At 45.8% G+C, this 25,765-nt stretch overlaps 1 protein-coding gene across 2 annotated transcripts in view; it reads right to left on the reverse strand.

The window, feature by feature from the left end:
* Nucleotides 1-1,067: 1,067 nt before the first annotated feature.
* Nucleotides 1,068-25,765, reverse strand: part of PRSS55 (serine protease 55) — a 29,797-nt gene continuing 5,099 nt past the window's right edge. The window contains exons 3-5 of one of the 2 annotated variants that reach the window (XM_023225260.2): nt 24,721-24,971; nt 23,210-23,352; nt 1,068-1,291 (exon numbers count right to left, since the gene is read on the reverse strand). In XM_023225260.2, the coding sequence (XP_023081028.1) occupies nt 1,202-1,291; nt 23,210-23,352; nt 24,721-24,971 (484 nt within the window). In that variant the 3' untranslated portion in view covers nt 1,068-1,201. Of the gene's footprint in view, nt 1,292-16,926; nt 17,653-23,209; nt 23,353-24,720; nt 25,064-25,765 lie in introns of those variants that run through there. The other variant, XM_023225262.1, reaches the window with a different exon arrangement.

Raw genomic sequence — 25,765 nt, forward strand, 5'->3', positions numbered from 1 at the left:
CTGATCCCCACTTCCCATCATGCCCTGAACTAGTGTTTCAGGTTAACTTTGGAATGCCCTTGGCTAAAAGGAGGGGGTCCATTTAGTTGGTTGTGGGGCGTAGAATTTTTTATTTGCATTCATGTTTATTGCAGTTGCAACTTCTATATATTTGTGTAGTGATTTCATAGATGCTAGTCTTCCCTATACCGTATATGCTCCACAGAGCAATGCCTGTTCCTTTTTGCTCACTGCCCCATTCCCAGCCCCAAGCCCATGGATGGCTTCTCATGAGGCATCTGTTAAATGGTTGTGAAACAAATGGAGGACATCAGGACAAACAATAGGGGCAGGTTGGTGGGGCTGAGCATTCAGAGTGAAAGGGATTATAATTAAATCTTGTCTCACCCTTGGATCCTTTACAAAATAATTGTTGGGTTATTTTCTTGGTGACACAGTGATCCATATTGATTTTAGAAAATGCATGCATCTCAGCTGGGGCATCTGGAAGTCTAGAGGGTGGCTACAGGAGCAAAGACCATGCAGTGCAGGCAGAAGAAGTCCTTGGAGCCCTGTTCCCTAGCTTAGGAGACCACGTGCCCCAAACCTGGCTGGCCACCAGGGCTTGCTCTTTCCTGGGTGGTTCTCAGCAACTTCATGGAGGATGACCCAGAAGGCAGGAAGTCTACTGCCAGTTCCTGTGCGCCCTTGGGCAAGCTATCTAAACCTTTTATGTCTCATTTTTTAAATCAGTCAATAGGTATAAATAGTCGGGCCTACTTCATTTGGCCATATTGAGGATTAAGTGAGATTTTATGTACAGTGCCTAATAGTACACATAAAAAGTGTTAAATAAATATCATTATTAAATCAGTCATCATTCAAAGGTACACCAAAGCAGACTCCTGGGCCCCTCTCTTGCCATGAAATAAAACCAGTAGTCATAGTCATGATGAGGCCTAATTCTCCTACCAAGGCAACTTGTTCTCTTTGCTAGTAATTGCTTGGATTTTCATTATTAGACAAGAAAAGAGAACCCTTTAGCAATAATTTGAGGCTATTCCTATCACAAAGCATGAGCATCATCAAAATGGAGAGGTTATGGTTGATTTTTTCAGTCATTTGGACAGAAAATGCCCTCAAAGATTTTCAACTCAAGGCTATGACCAAGGGTATGTTTTCTACCTCAAAAATGACTCCATGTAGAAGAAAGAGCAAAGCATCAATTTTGCAGATGAAAGGTGTGAGACCCAGGTGGCTTTGTTTGAGAGCTTCTGGTGTTCATTCTTTGTAAAGTGGGAAAATAGCTTCGCTTTTTAAAAAATGTTAAGTATAATTGACAAATTTAAAAAATTGTACGTATTTATGATGTACAATGTGATGCTTTGATTTATGTATACATTGTGAAATGGTTACTCCAATTAAACTAATTAACATATCCATCACCTTACTTATTGCTTTTTTGTGATGAGAACATTCAAGGTCTCTTCTCTTAGCAATTTTCAAGTCTGTAATACATTATTACTGTATTAACAATAGTAGCCATGCTGTACAATAGATCTTCAAAATTTAATTCTCCTGTCTAACTGAAATTTTGTGCCCTTTGACCATTTCCTCCCTCAGGTCTCATAACCACCATTCTACTCTGTGATTCCATGAGTTCAAATTTTTTATATTCCATATGTACGTGGGATAATGCGGTATTTGTCTTTCTAGGCCTGGTTTAATTCACTTAGTCTAATGTCCTCTAGGTTCATCTGTGTCATTGTCAATGACAGAATTTCCTTCTTGTTTAAGGCTGAATAGCATTTTATTGTGTATATTATATATATATCCATCTTATATATATGCCCATCAACAAATGAAAGATAAAGATATATTTATATTTCTCTGATGGTGAGTGATGATGAGCATTTTTTCATGTGTCTGTTGGCTGTATGAATGTCTTCTTTTGAGAAATGTCTGTTCATATCCTTTCCCCACTTTTTGATGGGGTTGTTTGTTTTTTTCTTGTATATTTGGTTGAGTTCTTTGTAGATTCTGGATATTATGAGATACCATGTCACACCAGTTAGAATGGCAATCATTAAAAAATCAGGAAACAACAGGTGTTGGAGAGGATGTGGAGAAATAGGAACACTTTTACACTGTTGGTGGGATTGTAAACTAGTTCAACCATTATGGAAAACAGTATGGCAATTCCTCAAGGATCTAGAACTAGATGTACCATATGACCCAGCCATCCCACTACTGGGCATATACCCAAAGGATTATAAATTATTCTACTACAAAGACACATGCACACGTATGTTTATTGCGGCACTATTCACAATAGCAAAGACTTGGAATCAACCCAAATGTCCATCTGTGACAGACTGGATTAAGAAAATGTGGCACATATACACCATGGACTACTATGCAGCCATAAAAAAGGATGAGTTTGCGTCCTTTGTAGGGACATGGATGCAGCTGGAAACCATCATTCTTAGCAAACTATCACAAGAAGAGAAAACCAAACACTGCATGTTCTCACTCATAGGTGGGAACTGAACAATGAGATCACTTGGACTCGGGAAGGGGAACATCACACACTGGGGCCTATCATGGGGAGGGGGGAGGGGGGAGGGATGGCACTGGGGAGTTATACATGATATAAATGATGAATTGATGGGTGCTGACGAGTTGATGGGTGCAGCACACCAACATGGCACAAGTATACATATGTAACAAAAACCTGCATGTTATGCACATGTACCCTAGAACTTAAAGTATAATTTAAAAAAATAAAAAAATTTAAAAAAATTAAAAAAAGATATATATATCACATTCTCTTTATCATTCGTTGATGGACACATAGGTTGTTCCAGGTTGTATTAGTCTATTCTCACACTGCTATAAAGACATACCCAAGACCGGGTAATTTGTTTAAAAAAGAGGTTTAATTAACTCCCAGTTTCACATGGCTGGAGAGGCCTCAGGAAACTTATGATTGTGGCAGAAGATGAGAGAGAAGCAAAGGCATGTCTTACATGGCAGCAGGTGAGAGAGAGAGCAAACGAAGGGGGAAGAGGCCCTTATGAAACCATCAGATCTTGTGAGCACTCACTCACTATCACGAGAATAGCAAAGGGAAAACTGCCCCCACGATCCAATCACTTCCCACCAGGTCCCACCCTCTGCACCTGGGAATTATGGGGATTATGCTTCAAACTGAGATTTGGGTGGGGACACAGAACTAAACCACAACACATGTCTTGGCTGTTATGAATAATACAAGCATGAGAGTGCAAATATCTTTTCAACATACTGATTTCATTTCCTTTGAAAAGATACCCTGAAGTGGGATTGCTGGATTATATGGTAGTTTTTGAGAAGCCTCCATACTCTTCCCCATTTTGGTTGTATTAATTTACATTCACACCAACGGAGTACAAACATTCCCTTTGCTCCACATACTCACCAACACTCACTATCTTTTGTCTTTTTGATAACAGCCATTCTAACAGGTGTGAGGTCATATGACTTTGTGATATTAATTTACATTTCCTTGATGATTAGTGATGTTGAGAAGTGTTTCATTCGGCCACTTATGTGTCTTCTTTTGAGAAATGTCTATTCAGGTCCTTTGCCCATTTTTAAATTGGGTTATTTGTTTTCTTACTATTGAGTTGTTTGGATTTTTTGTATATTTTAGGGATTAACCCCTTAAAAGATACATGGTTTGCAAATGTTTTCTCCCATTCCATAGGTTGTCTCTTTACTCTGTTAATTGTTTCCTTGGCTGTGTAGAAGCTTCTTAGTTTAGTGCAACCCCATTTGTCTATTTTTTTGCTTTTGCTGTCTGTGCTTTTGGGGTCACATCTAAGCTTTGCTTTTTCAACCCAGTGCTCAGTAGATTGAAGAGGAAGAAGTTTCCTGGAGGCCTTCAGCCATCCTTAGCTTTGCCACGATTAACACTCCCATGATTTCACTCTCTCAAAGAATGGGATTCTTTAAAAGTTCCAATCTTGAGGGCATCAGCAAGTTAGAAATGGGCTCTCTGCTTTCAATCAAATAGACCCCAGCTTTTGTTCTAAGAGAAAGATGAGGAGCTTGCTCATAACCAGTAGCTTCCAATACTCTTTATTCTAAGCATGAAGACATTTCCTTTGCACAGGGCACATTAAGGCTTACTGAGGCAAGGCAGGAAATGGTGCCCTTTACCCCAGTAACTTCCAGCATGTTCTGCGGTGCATCTCAACATCCGGCTGCTCTGTATTGCTATTATCCAAATGGGCAATGTTTCTGTCATTTAACTGCGTCTTTGGGCAGGAACAGTTGAAAGCAGGGATTTTGCAAAGGTTCTACTTTCGAAGAATTTGTTGGTTCCTATTAAATGGGCGGATGGAAAGCACAGGGAATCTGGAGATGCTTTATAGTGAGGACAGCACGGGCTTGAAAAAAGAGGGGGAGGAGTGTGAATTTTTTCATGCCCCCCTAAAAGGATGGGGTGAGAGCTTTTCCCCATCACCAAGTGCTCTTAGAGCCTGTGCAGATGGAGAGACATGGTTCCATTTTTCTCAGCCGTTCCCTTCAGTCCCTCTCATTGGCATATTGGTCAGCATTGCCAGAGTTAGGAGGTGAAACCCCGCTGCAGGGTGCCCCTACCTTGCACAAGATGACTTTGCAGGACATGCAGTCACAGGGAAGCTGGTCCTCGATCTGCTGGGATTCGTGGCCTCAGTTCATGCCTCCACCTGTGCTGCGTCTCACACCTGCAGTGCTGCCGGGTACCCTGCCTTCCCCACCAGAGGTCGAGCTCCCTAAGACAGCAACCGGGCACTGCCTGTCTTTGTGTTTCCCAGCACAAAGAAAAGAACTGAACACTTATTCTGATTCAATAACAGGAAGAATAAATGAATGAATGAATGAATGAGTGCATTTTAAAGCCAAGGGAGTTTCTGCCTCACAAGCTCATTGTCTTAGAAGAAAAGAAGGCAAATAAGGAGATCAGTAAGAAGTCCTGTGTGCCCGATTGCTTCCTGTGCCTTTCGACCTTCAGCCATGAAGCACGACCTTTATTGCTTGTTGAGCACAGACAGCTTTTAAAGGATATCCTTCCACTGCCCTCTCAGAAGGAAGGGGTCTTGGAAAGTGCTCAAAGCCCATCACTTGCAGGACCTTCTGAGTACGCTATGAATAAGAAGATAGTAAGAGAAGGTGGTGGCAACAGGGGATGTCAAAGTGTCCTGGAAGGCTGGGTCCATGTCACTCTTGGGGCAGCAACATGTTTTAGTGGGAGTAATTGATTTATTCAGTGTCATCTGAAAGTGAAAGAAGACAGGATAGCTGAGCAAGCAATCCTCCCTCCAGCTTTCCATCCACCCCTGCAGATGTGTTTGTGCTCATGCACACACAAGTGCACACACATGCTCACACACACAAGCCCCCACATACATCAGGTGATTAACACAGGTATTGAATGGAAAGCTACATCTTCAGGAGAAGCTGATACAGTGAAAACCCAGGTAACACATCCCAGGGTAACACAGTTGTCATCAAGCATTCTCTAGGGGCAGGCAGGGAGGAGAGGGGAAGGCTGGTTGGGAAACTGTAGGCAATCAGTCTCAGAAGTGGGGAGGCAGAGATTGGGTCCCTGTGCCCCAATTTTCTCCAGTCAAGTCAACAAAATGGCATCAGTTGGGAGTGTTCTGGAGTTTGCGTCTGTCTTGGAAGTCCCATCAAGAGTCCCAGAAATTCTTGATGTTTAAGGCACGGCAGCCAACTGCCACCAGCTGATGCCACACCAGAGCCAGGACTAGGACAGATTCATGGGGCCAGGAACGTGAGGCCAGGCTGCCGGCTCCACAGGCTCGGCCCCTTCCTTCATTGACTTGGCCATAACCAGCCTTGCACTTCAGGAGCTGGGAGTTCTGGACCCCCACTTATGTGTTATGGGGCTCACTAGGTAATTCTCTGTGGATAATGATGACTTGGATAGCTAAAATGCCTTGCGGGCTGGGCGCGGTGGCTCACACCTATAATTCCAGCACTTTGGGAAGCCAAAGTGGACAGATCACCTGAAATCAGGAGTTGGAGACCAGCCTGACCAACACGGAGAAACCCTGTTCTACTAAAAATACAAAAATTAGCAGGGCATGGTGGCGGGCGCCTGTAATTCCAGCTACTCGGGAGGCTGAGGCAGGAGAATCTCTGGAACCTGGGAGGCAGAGGCTGCAGTGAGCTGAGATCGCGGCACTGCACTCCAGCCTGAGCAACAGAGTGAGACTCTGTCTCAAAAATTAAAAAAAAAAAAAAGATAAAAATGCTTTATGGATTATCAGTGCTTCTCTATGCATCTTCTCGCTGTAGCAAGACTGAGAGCCGGGCCGGGAACGGGACCTTACCTCCACCTTGCAGGTAAGAAAATTGCAGTTTAGAGAAATGACAGAGCGGGGAGCTGCTGGCTGTGCCTGTGCTGTTCCATGGCCCCGAGCGCTCCATCTTTCTCCAACGTCAGGGGGAGAGACACAGCCCAAGAGGGGCACTGAGCGTTGGAACTGACGTCAGGAAGCCCCTGCCTGTGGCGCCCTAACACGGCCACTGAACAGTGTGGGGGCTGAGCTCCTGGGGCCTCGTTTCACATCGTAGAACCTGCGGCTTTTCTTGATGCTCTGTGGGGTCTCATCACTGTCGCGTTTAGCCGGGCTTGGTGAGCCTCTGTGTGACCCCCAGAGTTCTGGACACAGGCTGGACGCGGGCTTAGCCCTGAACCCAACCCACATCTCAACATTCCGATGCCATCGTCCACCCTCTGAAATGCCGTCAACCTCGGACCCTTTCCCATCCCCACAGCCGCCTTCCTAGGCTCTTACAACCATCTCCCACCGGGGCGCTGGCTCTGCGGCTGTCCCCTCACCCCCACTTCCCACATCAGAGTTTCTGGGATTGGATCGTGTCACTCCTGCTCAAGCCTCTTCAGTGGCTCTCTGTGACCATGGCCGCTGCTGGAACCTTTCAGAGGCCTACAGGACAGGACCCAGCTCCGTCCCTCATCTGCCCTCACCTCTGTCCTAGCGCGTATTATGGTGAGGTGACTGTCCGTTTACATCCATCTCCCCCTCTAGACCAGGGTAAGCGAATGTTTCCTGTCAAGGGTCAGGTAGTAAATGCTCCAGGCTCCAGGGGCCACCCAGCCTTGGTTGCATCTATTGAGCTTATGCCTGTATATACAGCAGTACCCACAGACCAGACACCAGGCAACAGGCATGGCTGCGGTCGGGTAACACACACAGTGGGCTTGATCCAACCCCGGCCCGGTGGGGCCCCTGCTCTTGACTTTGATCTCTGGGGCTGGCCATTCCAATCTGTCTGCCCTACCACCAGGTCCCCAGCACAGTACCTGGCACACAGCAGATGCTTCATAGAAGGCTTAGAGTGGATGTGTGACCAGGAGGGCTGCCCGAAGGGGGCACGGGAGTCCTAAGGCTGCCCGGCAGATCCACGTCTGAGGCTTTGGAGCCGTGGGTGCCTCAGGCTGCCGGGTCCCGCCTGTGCCTGGGCTTCTGCCCCAGTAGCTCCTCGTCTGCTTCTGGAGGGGACTTCCAGGCAGGGGGAATGGCCGGGGCTAAGCTGTTGGCCCAGATTCCTGGCTCACTGTGTCGGGAAGGGAGGGGTCCAAAGTGGCTCCAGCCTTAGAGTGAGGGAAATCGTTCCCCAGCTCCCAGGACCCGGGGGACAGGGGAACCCTGCGGAGCCACAGCCATCCGGGGCAATGCCTAGGCCCAGGGCCCCACCCGTGAGGGCCCAGGAGGGTGGCAGCCATCGGGAGGGTGGGGACACAGCCGCTCCTGGAAGGCTCCAGCCAGCTGTCAGGGAACCTCTGCTTCCCTCCCCTTCCAGGGCTGTGTGTGTGGCCTCCCTGGCTGCCCCAGGTCTCCAGGCCTGACCAAGCACAGGGAGACACGGAAGTCCTCGTGCCTGGTCTGGAGTCACTCTGCCACCTTGAGGCGACATCTGGGAACTGCATCCCACCCCAGCCAGGCCCAGCTGCGAGCTCGCTGCCTGAGCTCCATCTCCAAAGCCAGCCCCAGTTGCCTAAGGAAGCCTGTCCATTCTGCAAAGCTCTGGGAAGCTCTGTTCTGGAAAGGCCCAGAGATCCCCGAGACAGCCTTTCACACGGAGCAGTCCTGTCCTGAGCCTCCTGTCCTCCAGGTCTCAGCTCTCAGCCGGGCCTTCCCTGACACCTGCTGTAGGAGGGAGTCCCTCCTCTGTCCCCGCTCCCTCTTCCTCATTCTCCCCTGTGCCTCTCCGCCCCTCAGGTTCAGCAACAGCTGTGTGTTTATGGCGTCTGTCCCCTTAGAGTGTCGGCTTCTGAGGGCATGACATTTTGTTCTCTGTTCTTCCCTGTGACTGGAACAGCAACGGCATATAAAAGACTCTCAGCAAATGTTTGATGAGTGAATGAGCAACACCAAATCCGCAACAATCCACCAAGACTGAGTGGAGGCGGGGAGGTGAGCAGAGGGAAGAAGGGGATAGGAGGGAAAGGGAGAGGGAGGAAGGGAAGGAAAGAAAAGGAGGGAAAAGGAGTGGGAAGGGAAGGGAAAAGGAGGGACGGGAAGGAGAAGGTGCCAACTTGGGGCTTCAAGCCTGAGTGGTGCCTGCTGATGGGGTTGGCTGGAGGAGCAGAGCACCGGGAGGCCCGGGGATGTGGCGAGGCAGCCGTGGTGTCAGAAAGAGGAAGGCAGGAGGCTAAGACTGAGGGCCCTGGGATCTCGCACATTCCAGGGTTTAGAAAGATCAGGGTGGGGTCCACCTCTGGAGTCCACAAAAGGGAAGTGCGGGGTGGGGATGAGTCTAGAAGCAGCTCTGCAAAACAGTGCAGGTTTCCAGTCCACCAGAAGCTCAAAGAGGAGAGAAAAGACACGGGCTCTCGGAGCGGGAGGGGGGCGTTGTTGGAGGCCCGATCTTTGGGTGAGTGCTGACACCCCTGTGTCAGAGCCAACAGGTTGTCGCATGCCTGGACCACCCTCGGCGGCTCACTCTGGGAAGAGTGTTACAAGGGAGGTTGTCTAGTGACAAGGATGGCGGGAATCGTGGAGCTATAAATAGGAGCGGTGACTGCCGTAGCTGAGATGTGTGGTTTGGGGATGTCATGGCTCCATGAAGCCAGAGCTTGGTCTTCCAGCCCGCACACTGCCATCTGCTGGGCTACGGCGAGGCTGATGTGGCTCAGCATAGGATTCTGTGCTCTTGGTCAAAGCTGACGGCTGAGCTGGGAACAGTGACTCACACCTGTAATCCCAGCACTTTGAGAGGCTGAGGTGGGAGGATCATTTGAGCCCAGGAGTACAAGGCCAGCCTGGGAAACATAGGAGAACCTGTATCTACAAAAAATAATCAGCTGGGTGTGTGCACACTCCTGTGGTCCCAGCTACTCAGGAGGCTGAAGTGGAAGGATCACTTGAGCCTGGAGGGTGAGGCTTCAGTGAGCTGTGATTGGGCCACTGAACTTCTGCCTGGGCAACAGAGTGAGACCCTGTGTTTTTGTTTGTTTGTTTTGTTTTGTTTGTCAAGAGCAGGCAGCAGAGGGCTGCCTGTAGGGAGTGAGTTCTCTATGTGACCAGGAGGGCTGCCTGGAGGGGGCAACAGGAGCACGTGGCTGCCCTGTGGATCCAAGACTAAGACTTTGGAGCTTGCTGAGGCTGGGTTGACAGAGTGTATGGTCAGTTTTCTGATGCTGGATGCCTTGTTACTGCACAGGCATTCAAGGGTACAACTAGCTGTTGGGATTGATGTGAAGAGCGTTAAGGGGACTTGATCCTGTAGCAGGGAGGGATTTAGGGGTGAGATAGGTAATTGGCCAGCCCTGAGGGTTATAAGGGTCTGTGGCAACCCTGGGGTGGTGTGGCTCTGCTTTGTCTGGGGCCGTTTAGTTCCCTGAGTGTTCAGTGTATGGCAGGCTCTGCTCATGGCCCTTTCTGCATCGTCACAGCCTCAGTGGCCTTACTCTGCCCATGCAATGATTCTCATTTTACAGGCAAGGGACCTGGGACTTAGAGGCTCACATTCTTGGGGCTAAGCTTTGAACCATGGCCAGCTTCATTCTGGAAGCTGGCTCAGCTGAGGGGAGCCTAGTTCCCCTGGGCATAAGTGACACTGAGGCCTGCCTTTGCTCCTCGGACCTCAGATGGGGGCTGCCATCCTCTCCCCATCTGTGCCTAGCAGCTGCTCACGCAGCATCTGAGTCTCAGGGTCATCTGGGGACAGCACTCTGGCAAGAAGCTCTGCAGGGAGGGGCCCAGCATTCACACACGCAAGCAAAGAGCAGTAAGCCAGGACTAAAGATAGAAGATGCCTCTTACTGGGCCGGTTCTGATGTAAAAATGCAAAACTCCGAATTAAACAGGCACTTTGCATTGCAGAGCAACAGTGCCCAATTAAGCTATTCTGGGCTAGGACACTGAGAAGCTTTGTGAGCTCTTACTGCTCAAGACAATGAATAATACATAAGTCTCTACAGTCTCAATTCAAACGATGATTCATGAGCCACACCGAAAGCTTCATTCCAATCCAATCCATATTCTAATGTGATCCTCTTCTACCTTAGAAAGCCTGGGCTTGGTAGCCAGGTGGCATCTATTTCTTGATGATTAAAGTCTGGATCTTCTAGGGAAATGCTTCTGAAGTGTGGAACAGGGACCACTGCTGGTCTACAAACTGCTTGTTACTGGCCCATGAAGAGATATGCAGAGAAATGGAGAGTAAATGCTTAGGAACCTTTACAGAAACTTAAAGTTAAGTGGGTTATGTGGGTTGACTGTAATAAAAAAGTTTGCAACCTGGGCAACATGGCGAGACCCCATCTCTCCATAAAATAAAATTAGCCAGGCATGATGGTGCACACCTGTGGTCCCAGATACTTAGAAAGCTGAGACAGGAGGATCACTTGAGCCTGGGAGGTTGAGGCTGCAGAGTGAGTCCTGATTGCACCCTGCCCTCCAGCCTGGGTGACAGAGTGAGACACTCTCTCCAAAAAAGAAATAACGTGGGCTTGCATTTTATGTGTTCATTTTCGATTTCAGTTTTCAAGTAGTTCAATTTTATGTTTTATGAAAGTATTTGTTTGAAATAAGTTGGAAATTTCAAACAAAGCAAAACCAAAAGCCCTGGTCTTTTTCCTCACAGACAGTCTGAGAAGCACGGGTCCAGGCCACCATGTCCTGTTTGTTGAGACTGGGTCAACAGAGTACACGGTCAGTTTTCTCTGCCTGTTAAGGTTAATATAAAAAGTGTATAAATACATACTTTATCTCCTTTTCTTCTCTTAAAATCTATGAGACATAAAGTTAAATAATGTAACAATTATAGTGAGGTATTTTTGGACTTATACATATGTAGATGTAAATATATGAAAATAATAGCAAAAAGAAAAAAGAGGAGGAGGAAATAGGACTATGTAGGAAGAAAGTTTTGATCTCTTACTAGAAATAAGTTAGTCTAAACCAGAAGTTAATTCTAATAAGTTGAGATGTGTATTATAAGTTCTAGTGCAACTACTAAGAAAACAACTCAAACATATAATTAGCATCATTAAAAAATTAAAATGCTACACTAGAAAATATTGACTTGATGCAAAAGGCTATAAAGGAAGATCAGAGGGACACAAAGGAAAAGCATCATACAGGAAAACTAACCAAAACGGCATATGTCAATCAAACTATATCAATGATCACATTAAATGTGAGTGGACTAAAAATCCGATTAAAAGACAGAGATTGTCAGACTGGATAAACAAACAAGTTCCACTATGTGTTGTCTACAGGAAGCACATTTAAATTCACATATATAAGTAGGTTAAAAATAAAAAGATGGAAACAGATATACTATGCAAATGGTAACGATAAAAGAGCTGATATGATGCTAATAATATCAACAAAATAGACTGTAAAACAAAAAAGTCATTAGAGATAAAGAGGGACATTTTATAATGACTAAAGGGTCGATGATTCAGAAAGATACAACAACTATAAACATATGTGCACCTAACAATAGAACATTAAAATATTGGAAGCAAAAAATGACAGAATTGAAGGAAGAAAGAGACAATTTAATAACAGAAGTTGGAGACTTAAATCTCATCATGTTAAATAATGGATAGAACAACTATGCAGAAGATTAACAAGGATATAGAAGATTTTGGCAATACTATAAACCAGCTAGACCTAACAAGCATCTATAGAACATGCTACCCAATAATAGCAGAATATACTTTTTAAAATAGAGTACATAAAATATTCTTTAAGGTAGACCATATTCTAAGCTATAAAGCAATTCTCAAATTTTTAAAAGGATTGAAATAATACAAAGTATGTTCTCCAACCTCAGTGGAATTAAATTAGAAATAAATAACAGGAGAATAATTACAAATATATAAAAATTAAACAGCACACTCCTAAATAACCAATGAGTAAAAAGAGCTCACATGGGAAATTAGAAAATACTTGAAGGTCAATGAGAGTGAAAACATAACACACAAAAACATATGTGATGCACTAAAGCAGCAGTGAGAGGGAAATGTATAGCTGTAGATGCTTATATGATGTGGAAACTAAAAGATGTTCATCTCATAAAAGTAAAAATTAGAACAGAGAATACTAGAACCTAGGAAGGACAGGGGAAAGGGGAAGATAGGGAGAGATTTGTTAAAGGAAACAAAATTGTGCCACTGCACCACTTAGCCTGGGCAACAGAGTGAAGACCTTGTCTAAAAAAAAAAAAGAAAAGAAAAGAAAGAAAAGAAAAGAAATCTGTGGTGCAGGCATGCCTGGCTCTAAGGGCTATAAAAATGTCATCAGGATGTGATGTCTTCACTCTTTGACTTCACTCTCAGGGCAGTCACCTCCACATGGGGCCCCCAGAAGCTCTAGGCTTACATTCTCCAAGGGTCAGTCCTAGCAGACAGAGAGAGAGCTGCTAATCTCAAAGAGCCTGTGCAAGTCCCAGGTGAAGTTCTGGGACTTGCCAAGATTGCCAAGCTTGGTTCTTCGGGCTACCTGAAAGACATCCTGAGGCCCTGGGTTGAGGGCCTCTCATTGGCCAGGCCTGGTTCCATGCAACCTCCGGAATCAGAGGTGGGGCTCTACCTGTCCATACGAAATGGATCTTGAGAAAGGTGAGATCAGAAACTGGCAATGAGGAAGAGGGTTCCCTCAAATAAACCGGAGCCACTAGGTGCAGAGCAGACAAAACAGCCCACAGACACCTGAGCCTTGATTTCATGTCCCTGCTGCAGGAGGTCGTTTTTTTTTTTTTTTTTTTTTTTTTTGAGACAAAGTTTTGCTCTTATTACCCAGGCTGGAGTGCCATGGTGTGATCTCAGCTCACTGCAACCTCTGCCTCCTCTGCGATTCTCCTGCCTCAGCCTCTCAAGTAGCTGGAATTACAGGTGCCCACCACCACACCCAGCTAATTCTTTTGTATTTTTAGTTGCGATGGGGTGTCACCATTTTGGCCAGGCTGGTCTTGAACTCCTGAACTCAGGTGATCCACCTGCCTCAGCCTCCCAAAGTGCTGGGATTACAGACGTGAACCACTGTGCCTGGCCAGGTCATCTTTAAGGAGACGTTTGGGCTACTCTCAAATTACCCTCCACAAAACTATGGTAACAACTCACCTCTCCTTCTTATAAACCCTTTTTTTTTTTGGTTTTTTTTTTTTTTTTTTTTTTCTCATGGTGCTTCTAGGTCAAATGAAATGCCTAACGATTGCATCTATTAAGTTGTTAAGTTTAAACACCTCAGTAGCAGTGGTCGACTCCATGTTCAGCAGACGTTGTTGTTTCCCTTGGTGTCCAACAGATGTCTCTGTGTGTCTGTCTTGTCCCCACACATCTGCACTGGGGAACCACAGTGCAGTTTAGACACTACACTATGTGACCCTAGGTATGAAAACTCTCTTGGGACACAGATGATACTCCTGTAGCCTGACTAATCACAATTGACGGGATAATGTTTAAACTGACAATTTCCGTATCATGACAAAATGTTGCATTCACTGGTGAAACAGGGCCAGGTGCGGTGACTTATGCCTGTAATCACAGCACTTTGGGAGGCCACGGCGGGAGGATTGCTTGAGCCCAGGAGTTTGAGACCAGCCTAGGTAACATAGTGAGACTCCCATCTTACAAAAAATTGTTAAAAATGAGCCAGCTGTGGTGATGTGCACCTGTAGTCCCAGCTATTAGAGAGGCTGAGTTGGGAGGATCGCCTGAGATCTAGGTGGCAGTGAACTGTGATCATGCCACTGTACTCCAGCCTGGGCGACAGAGTGAGACCGTGTCTCAAAAAAGAAAAGTGAAACAGCAACATTGCTTCCACCTCATTATCTGAGAAGCCCCTTCACAGTACAGAAGCTATTCCCCCATATTTGTCAGAGTTCTCCAGAAAAAACAGGAGAGATAGATTAGATAGATGGAGTTGATATAGAGATGAGATGTAGATATATAGCTGATATAAATATGGATATACAGATATGAAGCTGTTTATTATAAGGAATTGACTCACCTGATTACAGGGACTGGCAGGCTCGAACCTGGTGTGTGGACCGGCAGACTCGAGATGCAGGAGAGCCGATGGTGCCACTCTGGTTTAGAGACCGGCAAGCAGAGCCCCAGAATTGCTGACAATGCAGGTGAAGTCCGAAGGTGGGCGGCTGAGGAATTCCCTCTTGTGCAGGGAGGCCAATCATTTTTGTCCTACCCGGGCCTTCAGTGGATTGGATGAGGCCCACCCCCATTATGGAGGGCAATCTGCTTCTTCAAAGTTTACCAATTTAAACATTAATCTCATCCAAAGATGCCCTCCAAGTTGACAGATAAAAGGAACCACCACACTCCCCAGCAGCCTTCACAGGAGCAGTACCTTCAACATGCACCCTACCGTCTTGGGAGTCCCAGGAGAGAGAGAGGGGGTCTTGTTCCTGATAACTGCAGCAGAAGTCCTGGTCTCGCTCTTATGACCCATAAAGCCCACAGCCCATTGCTGCTCCCATCCCTGTGGCCAAAATCAATGTCCTTCTAGGCCAGGTTTGAGTTCTATGCCCACCCCAGGCCCCAGCAAAGGGCCAGCCATCCACAACTACGCAAATTGGAGAGTGGGTGAAAACCATCCAGAACTATGTAAATTGGAGGACCCCCAATTTGAGAGTCCTTCTGTGTGGGAGGGCCCCCACACAGAAGTCAGAAGGCAGTGAGCAGGAAAGTGGAGTGGACACTGGTGATGTCCTGAGATGGTGAACACTCTGGCTGGCCACCCTCCACTGGGCCTGCCTGAGTCCCAGGTTCTTAGGGGCTTCTGAAAAAATGGCTTCTAGACATTGTAGCTGTAGGACCTCTGGAGGAGAAGGGTTAGAGTGGGAAAAAGAACTAGGAAGTTTTTTTTCTTTTTTCTTTTTTTTGGAGATGGAGTTTCACTCTTGTTGCCTAGGCTGGAGTGCAATGGTGCAATCTCGGCTCATTGCAACCTTCACCTCCTGGGTTCAAGCCATTATCCTGCCTCAGCCTCCCAAGTGGCTGGGATTACAGGCACCTGCCACCACATCCAACTAATTTTTGTATTTTTTAAAGTAGAGATGGGGTTTCACCACGTTGGCCAGACTGGTCTTGAGCTCCTGATCTCAGGTGATCCACCTGCCTCAGCCTCCCAAAGTGCTGGGATTACAGGCGTTGAGCCACCGTGCCCAGCCAGAAAGCTTTTTTTCAGTCTCTCTCTGGAGAACTCACAGCCAGGCTGTAGGTCCCCAGGAAAAGCCCAAGCTTCCATTTAAGGATTTGCATTTCCTGAATTGCCTTTGCATCTTTGGTGGTGGCCCAGGAAATTGGAATCCAGAGGAAAGAGGCACGCTGCAGCACTGGGTCTACATGAGGGGAAGACGAGAACACGTTCTCAAGGGGCTTCTTGTGAATGGTGGTCTGCCCCACACCAGTCCTTGCAGCTACAGGGTTGGGGGGTCCTGCTTGGTGTGGGGAGGGACACCATTCAACACACTGGTGGAACACAGCAGGCAACTCAGAAGGACTGAGTCATGGAGGGAGGTCAGCTGACAGAAGAGGCGAGAGCCTCTGAACATGAAGGAGAGCAAGAGGGGAGCACCATCAGCTTGGCTCCAGGATGAGCCAGAAAGGAGAACAGGTGACAACCTGAGAGGCGAGGGAAAGGGGAGCTCAGGCCTTCCTGCCCCAAAAGAGAGAAGGCCCAAGATGGGAAACGGAAAAAAGGTGATTTTGAAAAGTCGGTGTGTTAGTCTGTTTTCACACAATGGATAAAGATGTACCTGAGACTGGGTAATTTATAAAGAAAAAGAGGTTTGTGGACTCACAGTTCCATGTAGCTGGAGAGGCCTCACAGTCATGGTGGAAGGCAAAACGCACATCTTACATGGCAGCAGGCAAGAGAGAACAAGAGCCAAGCAAAAAGGGAAACCTCTGATAAAACCATCAGATCTCGTGAGACTGAATCACTACCATGAGAATAGTATGGGAAAACCACTGCATGACTCGATTATCTCCCACTGGGTCCCTCCCACAACACGTGGGATTAAAGATGAGACTTGGGTGGGGACATAGGCAAACCATATCAGTGGGGTCCTCAGGAAACATTAAGGTTGCTTGATAGAAGGGTTACAATAAGCTGTTGTCCTTAAGGTAGGGTGAGCATAAGCACCTCGTTTGTTCTAACGGGCGGGAGTAATGTAAACACCATGTGAAGGCTGCCTGGGCAGTGTGGTGGTTCATCTCATATGTCAACTTGCAGGGCATCTTTGGATAAGATTGACATTTAAACTGATAACTTTTGAATCAGCAGATTGCCCTCCATAACATGGGTGGGCCTTGTCCAACCCGCTGAAGGCCTGCATAGATCTAAGAGACTAACTTCCCAGCACAACAGGAAATTCTTTATTCTCATCATGGCCACCACTGAGAAGCCCTTCTTGAGGGAAATGGCCACAGACAACAGTCACTGCCTTCACCTTTCAGCCCCTCGACTCAGCCACGCCTGAAGTCATCATGCCTGCCCTGGATATTTGGGTGTCGGATTTTTATTTTTATTTTTTCCTGTTATATGTATCCATAAATGCCTCATTTTGGCTGAATTCAGTCAGAATTAGGTGACTGTCACCTACAATGGAAAGAGTCCTGACTAATTCACAGACCCAAAGTGCAGTCCCCAAACCAGGGCCCCAGCCTGACTTTCTGGTCCTCCTGGTTCCAGTCTCAGTTTCCATCCTTGAGCCCTGAGCTGCAGCCAGAGACTCTGCTGGAGACACATTTTCATGCACCCTCCCTTGGTTAAAAAAATAGCCTCTATTTTATTATCAGTACAAAATAGCTCTGAACAACACATGGGACAGGGGACAGAGCAGGAGCCAGGATCTGAGGCTGCCTGGCTCTGTGGCTCCCGAGACTCGGGAGCCCATAGGTTTCTGTTTCACAGAGGTCCTCATTTTCTCCGCACTGAAGGGCCTGCCCTCTAGCTGGGTCACCTTCTCGATCCAGAGGTTGTAGTTCACCAACAAGGTGTATATCCCTGGGGTGTTCTTCTCGCCACAGCTCTTTCCCCAGCTGATGATACCCACCTGGTACCACTTCTCACCAGGCTCTGGGGTGCAGACCAGAGGTCCCCCGCTGTCACCCTGTGGGCAGAGAACACAGCTCAGCAGGGAGTCTGGTTCTAAGCTGCCCATGTGAGGCTGGGCACAGTTCATTCGTGGAAGAGGATTCCTCACCTCCCCAACTCTGGCTGCTAAAGGACATCTCGTCAATGCTGACCTTTACCCACACCATCCCTGCTCCACGGGAGAAGCGTGTGGCTGCCAGTTTGGCTCTGGAGGTTGTAGGGTTGTAGAGCATTGGGGGTGGGGTGCTGTGGATGAGACAGGACTGAAGATGGGGGAGGAAGAGGGAGGGCTTGGTGAGAAAAGACCACTCCATCTGCAGCACAGAGAGATGCAGGCCAAGGGATGAGTGGAGACTTGTTTTGAGGGACTTATCAAATGAGAGGCTCTGGAAAGGGCAGGAAAGGAAACGGGACATGTGAAGAAGTGTTGTAGGGCTAGGAACTGGGTCTCCTTTGTGTTCTTGCAGAGGCACAGAGAGAAGGACGTTCCTTTTTAATTCAGCCTAGCTTTTCAGAATGTGTGACCCTTCCAGGATGGAATCACATGGTCTATGACTCGTATAGTTATCCATTTATGTTGAGCTTCTGAACCAAGTCCCTGCCATGCCCCACATCTACATAAATCAAACAAATGCCCCACATCTTTCCGTCCACCTTCACACAAGGCAGATGAGCCTGCAGGAGGAGAAAGGGCCTGCTGAGGGTTCTATGGTAGACTGGCTGGGATTAGAACCCAGGATTTTCTTTTTATTAATTATTTTATTTATTTTATTTTATTTTATTTTATTTTATTTTATTTTATTTTATTTTATTTTATTTATTTTATTTTATTTTATTTTTTTGAGGCGGAGTCTCTCTCTGTCGCCCAGGCTGGAGTGCAGTGGCCGGATCTCAGCTCACTGCAAGCTCCGCCTCCTGGGTTTACGCCATTCTCCTGCCTCAGCCTCCCGAGTAGCTGGGACTACAGGCGCCCACCACTTCGCCCGGCTAGTTTTTTTGCATTTTTTAGTAGAGACGGAGTTTCACCGTGTTAGCCAGGATGGTCTCGATCTCCTGACATCGTGATCCGCCCGTCTCGGCCTCCCAAAGTGCTGGGATTACAGGCTTGAGCCACCGCCCCGGGCCTATTAATTTTAAATTAATTATTATGGGTACATAATAGTTTTATATGTTTATGGGGTATACGTTTTGATATAGGCATACAATGTGCAATAATTAAATCAAGGTAACTGGGGTATCCATCCCCTCAAGTATGTATCATTTCTTTGTATTAAGAACATTTCAATTCCACTCTTCTAGTTATTTCAAAATATATACTTGTTATCTATAATCACTTTATTGTGCTACCAAATACTAGATTGTATTCATTCTAACCAACTGTGTTTTCATGCTCCTTCACTGGAGTCCCCACCTGCTTTCTTTCCCAGCCTCTGGTAACTATCATTCTTTATCTCCATGAGTTTTTTTTTTTTTTTAAGCTTCCATTTATGAGTGAGAACATGCATTGTCTTTCTGTACCTGGCTTATTTCACTTAATGTAATGTCCTCCAGTTCTATCCATGTTGTTGCAAAGGACAGGATTTCATTCTTTATGGCTAAATAATATTCCGTTGTGTATATGTACCTCATATTCTTTATCCATTCATCCATTGAGGGACACTTAGGTTGACTCCATATCTTGGTTATTGTGAATAGTGCTACAGTAAAAATGCCAAGTGCCAATGTCTCTTTGATATATTGATTTCCTTTCTTTTGGATGTATACCCAGCAGTGGGGTTGCTGGATCATATGGTAGTTCTATTTTTTATTTTTTTAGTACCCTCCATCCTGTAACTCAAGATTTTCTTATTTTCTTTTTCAACTTTTATTTTACTTTAATAGGGAACATGTGCAGATTTGTTATGTGAGTAAATTGCATGTCACTGGGGTTTGGTATACAAATGATTTAATCACCCAGGTAGTAAGCACAGTATCTGATGGGTAGGTTTTTGCTTCTTACCCTCTTCATACCTTCTACCTTTAAGTAGGCCCTGGTGTCTATTGTTTCCCTCTTTGTGTCTATGCATATTCAACATTTAGTTCCAATTTATAAGTGAGAACATGCGATATTTGGTTTTCTGTTCCTACATTAATTCACTTAGGATAATGGCCTCTAGCTGCATCCAATTTGCTGCAAAGGACATGATTTTTTTCTTTTTTATGGCTGCGTAGTATTCCACGGTGTGTATGTACCACAATTTCTTTATCCAGTACACCATTGATGGACATCTAGCTTGATTCCATGTCTCTGCTACTGTGAATAGTGCTGTGATGAACATACACATACCTGTGTCTTTTTGGTAGAATAATTTATATTCCTTTGGATATGTACCAGTATTGAGATTGCCAGGTTTAATGGTAGTTGTGTTTTAAGTTCTCTGAGAAATCTACAAACTGCTTTTTACAGTGGCTGAACTAATGATTTATGTTCCCACCAGGAGTGTAGAAGCCTTCTCTTTTCTCTGCAACCTCACCAACATCTGTTATTTTCTGACCTTAATAACAGCTATTCTGACTGGTGTGGGATGATATCTCATCGTGGCTTTGATTTGCATTTCTCTAACAATTAGTGATATTGAGCATTTTTTTTTCATATGCTTGTTGGCTGCATGTATGTCTTCTTTTGAGAAGTGTCTGTTCATGTCATCTGCCCATTTTTTAATGAGGTTGTTTAGTTTTTGCTTGTTGAGTGGTTTAAGTTCCTTATAAATTCTGAATATTAGACCTTTGTCAGATGCATAGTTTGCAAATATTTTCTCCCATTGTGTAGGTTGTCTGTTTACTCTGTTAACAGTTTCTTTAGCTGTGCAGATGCTCTTTAGTTTAATTAGGCCAATGTTGTACTTTGTTGCAATTGCTTTTGGAGACTTCCTCATGAAATCTTTGCTAAGGCCTGTGTCAAGAATGGTATTTCGTAGTGACTTTCTTTTAGTGTTTTCACAGTTTTATGTTTTATATTTAAGTCTTTTATTCATCTTGAGTTGATTTCAGTTGATGGTGAAAGGAAAGGGTCCAGTTTCGATCTGCATATGGCTAGCTAGTTATCCCAACACCATTTATTGAATAGGAAGTGCTTTCTCCCTTGCTTGTTATTGTTGACTTTGATGAAGATCAGATGGTTGTAGGTGTACAGCTGTATTTCTGGGTTCTCTAACCTATTCCATTGGTCTAGGTGTCAGTTTTGGTACCAGTACCATGCTGTTTTGGTTACCATAGCCCTGTATATAGTTTGAAGTTGGATAGCATGATGCCTTCAGCTTTTTTTTTTTTTGCTTAGGATTGCCTTGGCTACTTGGGCTCTTTTCTGGTTTCATATGAATTTTAAAATAGTTTTTTCTAATTCTGTGAAGAATGTCATTGGTAGTTTGATAGGGAAGGTATTGGATCTGTAAATTGCTTTGGGTAGTATGGCAATTTTAATGATATTGATTCTTTCTATCCATGAGCATGGAATGTCTTTCATTTGTTTGTGTTGTCTCAGATTTCTTTCAGTAATGTTTTGTAATTCTCATCATAGAGATCTTTCACCTCCCTGATTATTTGTCTTCCTAGACATTTTATTCTTTTGGTGGATATTGTGAATGGAATTGCATTCTTGATTTGGCTTTCAGCTTGTATGTTATCTGGTGTATATAAATGTCACAAATTTTTGTACATTGATTTTGTATCCTGAAACTTTGCTGAAGCTGCTTATTAGTTCTAGGAGACTTTGAGCAGAGACTATGAAGTTTTTCAGGTATGGAATCATACCATTTGCAAAGAGGGATAGTTTGACATCTTCTCTTCCTATTTGGATGCCTTTCATTTCTTTTTCTTGCCTGATTGCTCTGGCTAAGACTCCTAGGACTATGTTGAATAGGAGTGGTGAAGGAGGGCATCCTTTTCTTGTTCTGGTCCTGAGATGGAGGCTTCCAGCTTTTGCTCATTCGGTATGATTTTGGCTGTGGGTTTGTCATAGACGGCTCTTATTATTTTGAGGTATGTGTAACCCAGGATTTTCATGCCAAAGCCCGTACCCTTTCTACCTTTGTTATATTTACTCTCTCACCAAAGGAGCTGAGCAGCTACAACCTTGCAAGCAGACTTCAGCGAGAGATGATGTCCCATTCCATGATCCTTGAGAGGTGACTAGAATAAGTACAGTATTACAACAAATTCTAATCAGGGAGGACAATTAATGTTTTCTGGTCATGCTGTGTGTAGTGTATTCTTGCATGGCTATAAAGAAATACCCGAGGATCTCCAATCAGACCACCTTCTCCTCAGCTTTCAGAGCCTTTTTGTTTCTATTTTACAAGATACTATCCCGTGCTTTTAGTTGTATTTAGTGGGAGGGGCTGGGAGAATTGTGTTTACTCCGTCTTGTCTGGAACCAGAAGTCTCAATTCTGTGTGCATTGTTTTTTGTTTTGTTTGTTTGTTTGTTTTTTGGTAATATTTTAAATTGCCCAGAAAGTGAAGCAAATACAAGACAAGGTTCATGTGTCACTCTTTTTGGTCCCCACAGTTTTCACCACATGGGGGGCTCCTAAACCCAGTGCTATGCTGCCAGGGTCTACTTCTTACTTCAGAATGCCTTCTCCTTTCTCTTTTCCCTTTCTGCCTCTAACCCCTGTTCCAGTACCCACCTCTCAAGGCTCTCATAGCCTATCAGGAAAAACTACCAATTTTCTCACATTAAACCATAACAGACTATTCTAGATAAATATATATATATCTTTTCCATGCGGCAGCCTCTCCATCACTGTTCAGAATATTTATCATCTGCATTTGTGGTTTTATACCAATGACCAAGTCCACTGCCTGGCCAATGAGCAGGTCTCTAGTCTTCAGCTGGGACTAAGCAGGTTCATCAGGGTGGCCACTTTTAAGGTGAAGAGAGCACCTTTGAGCACGAAAGACAAATTTCATCATTCATCCTTAGAGCCAGAGGAAGCTAATTTATGGGTTGTTTTTTTTTCTATTTTTCTGGCTATCAATAATTTTTAAAGAAGAACTTGTGTTCACTTTATTAAAGAGAGGCAAAGAGACCAGTTTTGGTTCAATGAAACCCGCATGCAACACCCAATATATTATCATCGTTTGTTTATCCACTGCCTGCCCAGGAAACCGTAGGGTCCCTTAGGTGAGGAACCGTATCTCATTGACGGGTCTCCAGGGCCTTGTATGCTCAACAAAGGTTTCTAAATTAATGAATTAAAATGACTTCTTATATAGATACCAAGTCCTCCTTGGATTTTTTTTTTTTTTTTAAAGAATTCCCAGAATTGAGAAAAGCCTTGGCACCCTGTTTACCTGGTGTACCTGACGAAGATCAGAAATGGTTAAGCAGGGTTGCAGCATATTGACTCCCAGATGTGCTCACTCATAGCTCCAGCGGTTCTGCAATCCACATCCTCATTCCCATGGCTGGAGGCCCTAATTCCCATACCTTTTCCAGACTCAGAATGGTCTATTTGCAGCAGAGAGAGAATATCCTCGCACTGGCAGTTCTGGTGAGGACTTACTAGGTGAGGGAGGGTACCCCCTAGTTACCTGGCAGGCATCATAGCTCTCATTATTGTATCCGGCACACAGCATATTTGTGGTAAGTTTTGGAAACACCTTTGAACACTCCTCCCAGTCCATGATGACCATTGGCGCTTTCATCAGATCCGTTTTCACAGAGTTTTTGTCAGCTGGTCCGGAGAGAAAGCACATTAGAGAAGCCACCAGGCCTCATGTCCCCACGCTCATGATGCAGCTGACCGTGCCCTTGGCCCTGTGTTCACCAGCCCCCATCCCCTGCCTTCACAGGCTCTGTAGCCCCTCACTTCCTTCAGGCTACCCCTTGCCTGCCACTTACCCACTCCTCGCAAAACTCCCACAACTACTGGAATTCTTCTTCTCATTCAAAACCAAATTTCTACTTCCAAGAAGACTTCCAGCTTGACTCCAGTCAGCCCCACAGACTCAGCTTCTTGGAACTGGCTACTGACTGTTTCTCAGCATAATCCTGCCTCATCAATATATGTGCCTATTGTGACATTGTATTACATGAGGATGGCATTTCCTTCACACAGGGCCTTGGGAGGTGGGTTTGCACTCCCAGCAAAACAACTGTAGTTCCTCAGCAAGGGCAGGTTTGCAGAGTGTCTTGAGATGGGATCAGAGGGAATTTGCAGAGGCCCTTTCTGGGCCACCAGATGCCAGAAATTCACCCAGATTCCTCTCCATCTCATTAACTCTGACCACAAAGAGATTTCACATTTCTTCCTCTGATTGAAGATTTTTAAACTTGTCCATGCCCATGTGCCTCCTCTCCCTCTTCTACCTTTCCAGGAGTGCCTGGAGCCCAGAACTAAGGTCCCATCACTTTCCCTCTGGTTGCTCAACTCCTGAAACACCCACGGTCGTCCAGGCCCAGGCTCGCTGCAAATCATCCCTGTGGATCCAGAGCCTCATTCAGGCTGACGCAATGCTTTGCCGTTCTCATCCTCTCCCCTCCCCTATCTATTTGCTTTTGGTTTTGTTGGGTTTTCTTTGGGGACAGTCCAGCAGGCCCTTCATCATATCTTTCTGTCCCAGTAGACTTTCTTCTGTTTTGGCCAAGTAACAGCATAACAACAAGTCACAACAGATTCATTTCTAAGAAGAGCCAGGCAATGCTCCAGGACCATCAAAGCCTAGCCCAGGGTGGGCATCTCCAATGCTTGGAGGAGCCAGGTAGGAAACACACCCGTGGGAATCAGGGAAGATGTTTACGAATACAGAGTAGAGGGGCCTCTGGCTAACTGCAGAGTTTAAGTTCGATGAAACACACAAACCACACTGCTCTGTGCTGGCTGGATCAGACTGGCTCAGACCTGGTGTCTCAGTTCGGGGTTTCAGCACTCAAAAGGAGCTGAGGCTTGGGCTCTGTGAGCCTCCCCTGCGCAGGAATCTGCTCCAAAGCAAGTCTTGTCCTCACTCCTTCCTCAGCTCTTCCCCTTCCCCCTTCCCCCTTCCTCCCCTCTCCTTCAGATTGCAGTGGCTCTTTCCCCAGGGGAAGCTGAGCAGTCACATACCAGCATTGGTCTGGCCCCAACCTGCCACCCAGCACTCGCGCCATGTGGCGGGGCCGTGCTGCGTAGGGAGGCAGATGGGCACCTTCAGGTCATCGAGTGTGATGGGCGAGGCCAGCAGCAGCAAGGCAATGTCGTTGTCCATGTTGGCTCTCTTAAAGTCCTTGTGAAGAATGATGCTGGCGACCTCCTTTATTTCCACGGATGAGCTAGTTAAGTCGTTGGTCCCCAGCACGACACTCAGTTCTTCTGGACTGGTGGCAGAGAACCAGAGAGGGGCGAGTGGAAGGGGAAGGGAAGCCTCAAAAGTGGCAGAATTGGCTGTGCCCAGAAACCTAAATCTCATATAGCTCTAGGACATTTAGACCCTACTGGGGCTGTTGCTCAGAAGGTGTGAGGATTGGAAAAAGGCAGGAAAAACAAAAACAAAAAACAGAACAGCCGGTGAGCAGACCACAGCCACACCATGGCACCATCGGGGGCCCCAGAAGTGTGAATGAGGTGCTTCTGTCTAACACAGCAAAGGCAGAGCTGGGTTTAGGGCACTCTACAGAGCCCACAAAAAGCCACTTGGCACGGATCAAACTGGTGTTCACATAGGTAAGGCATTCATTATTATGTCTCTTTTATATCAACTGGTCTACCAACACTTTAGAAACTTGGGACCAGAAGTTAGTCTAGACCGCCACTGACCAAGCAGACAGGAGCGTCAGTAATAAGTCCACATTCAGAACCCCACAGGATATTTGATATCCCATGACAGCAGGTGCCACAAGGGTCTTTGGTTATGACATGATGAAACTGTCCCTGGGTTTTTGATTAACCTTCTCAAATCAGCCCTTCTGTGGGTCTTCAAACTTCCTTGAGCTGGTGTAGCAGAAAGCACAAGTGCTAGAGCCAGAATTTGAATTCTGTCTCTATATACTAGGTGGGTACGGTGGGTGAGCAGCCTCAATTTATTGGACCTCAGTTTCCTTATCTATAAATGAGGGCTATTCATTCTACCTGCTCCAGGGGTCACTGTGTGATTAAATGAGTTAACAGAGGA

The sequence above is a fragment of the Piliocolobus tephrosceles genome, chromosome 7, assembly GCF_002776525.5.
Source record: "Piliocolobus tephrosceles isolate RC106 chromosome 7, ASM277652v3, whole genome shotgun sequence".
Classification (NCBI taxonomy): domain Eukaryota; kingdom Metazoa; phylum Chordata; class Mammalia; order Primates; family Cercopithecidae; genus Piliocolobus; species Piliocolobus tephrosceles.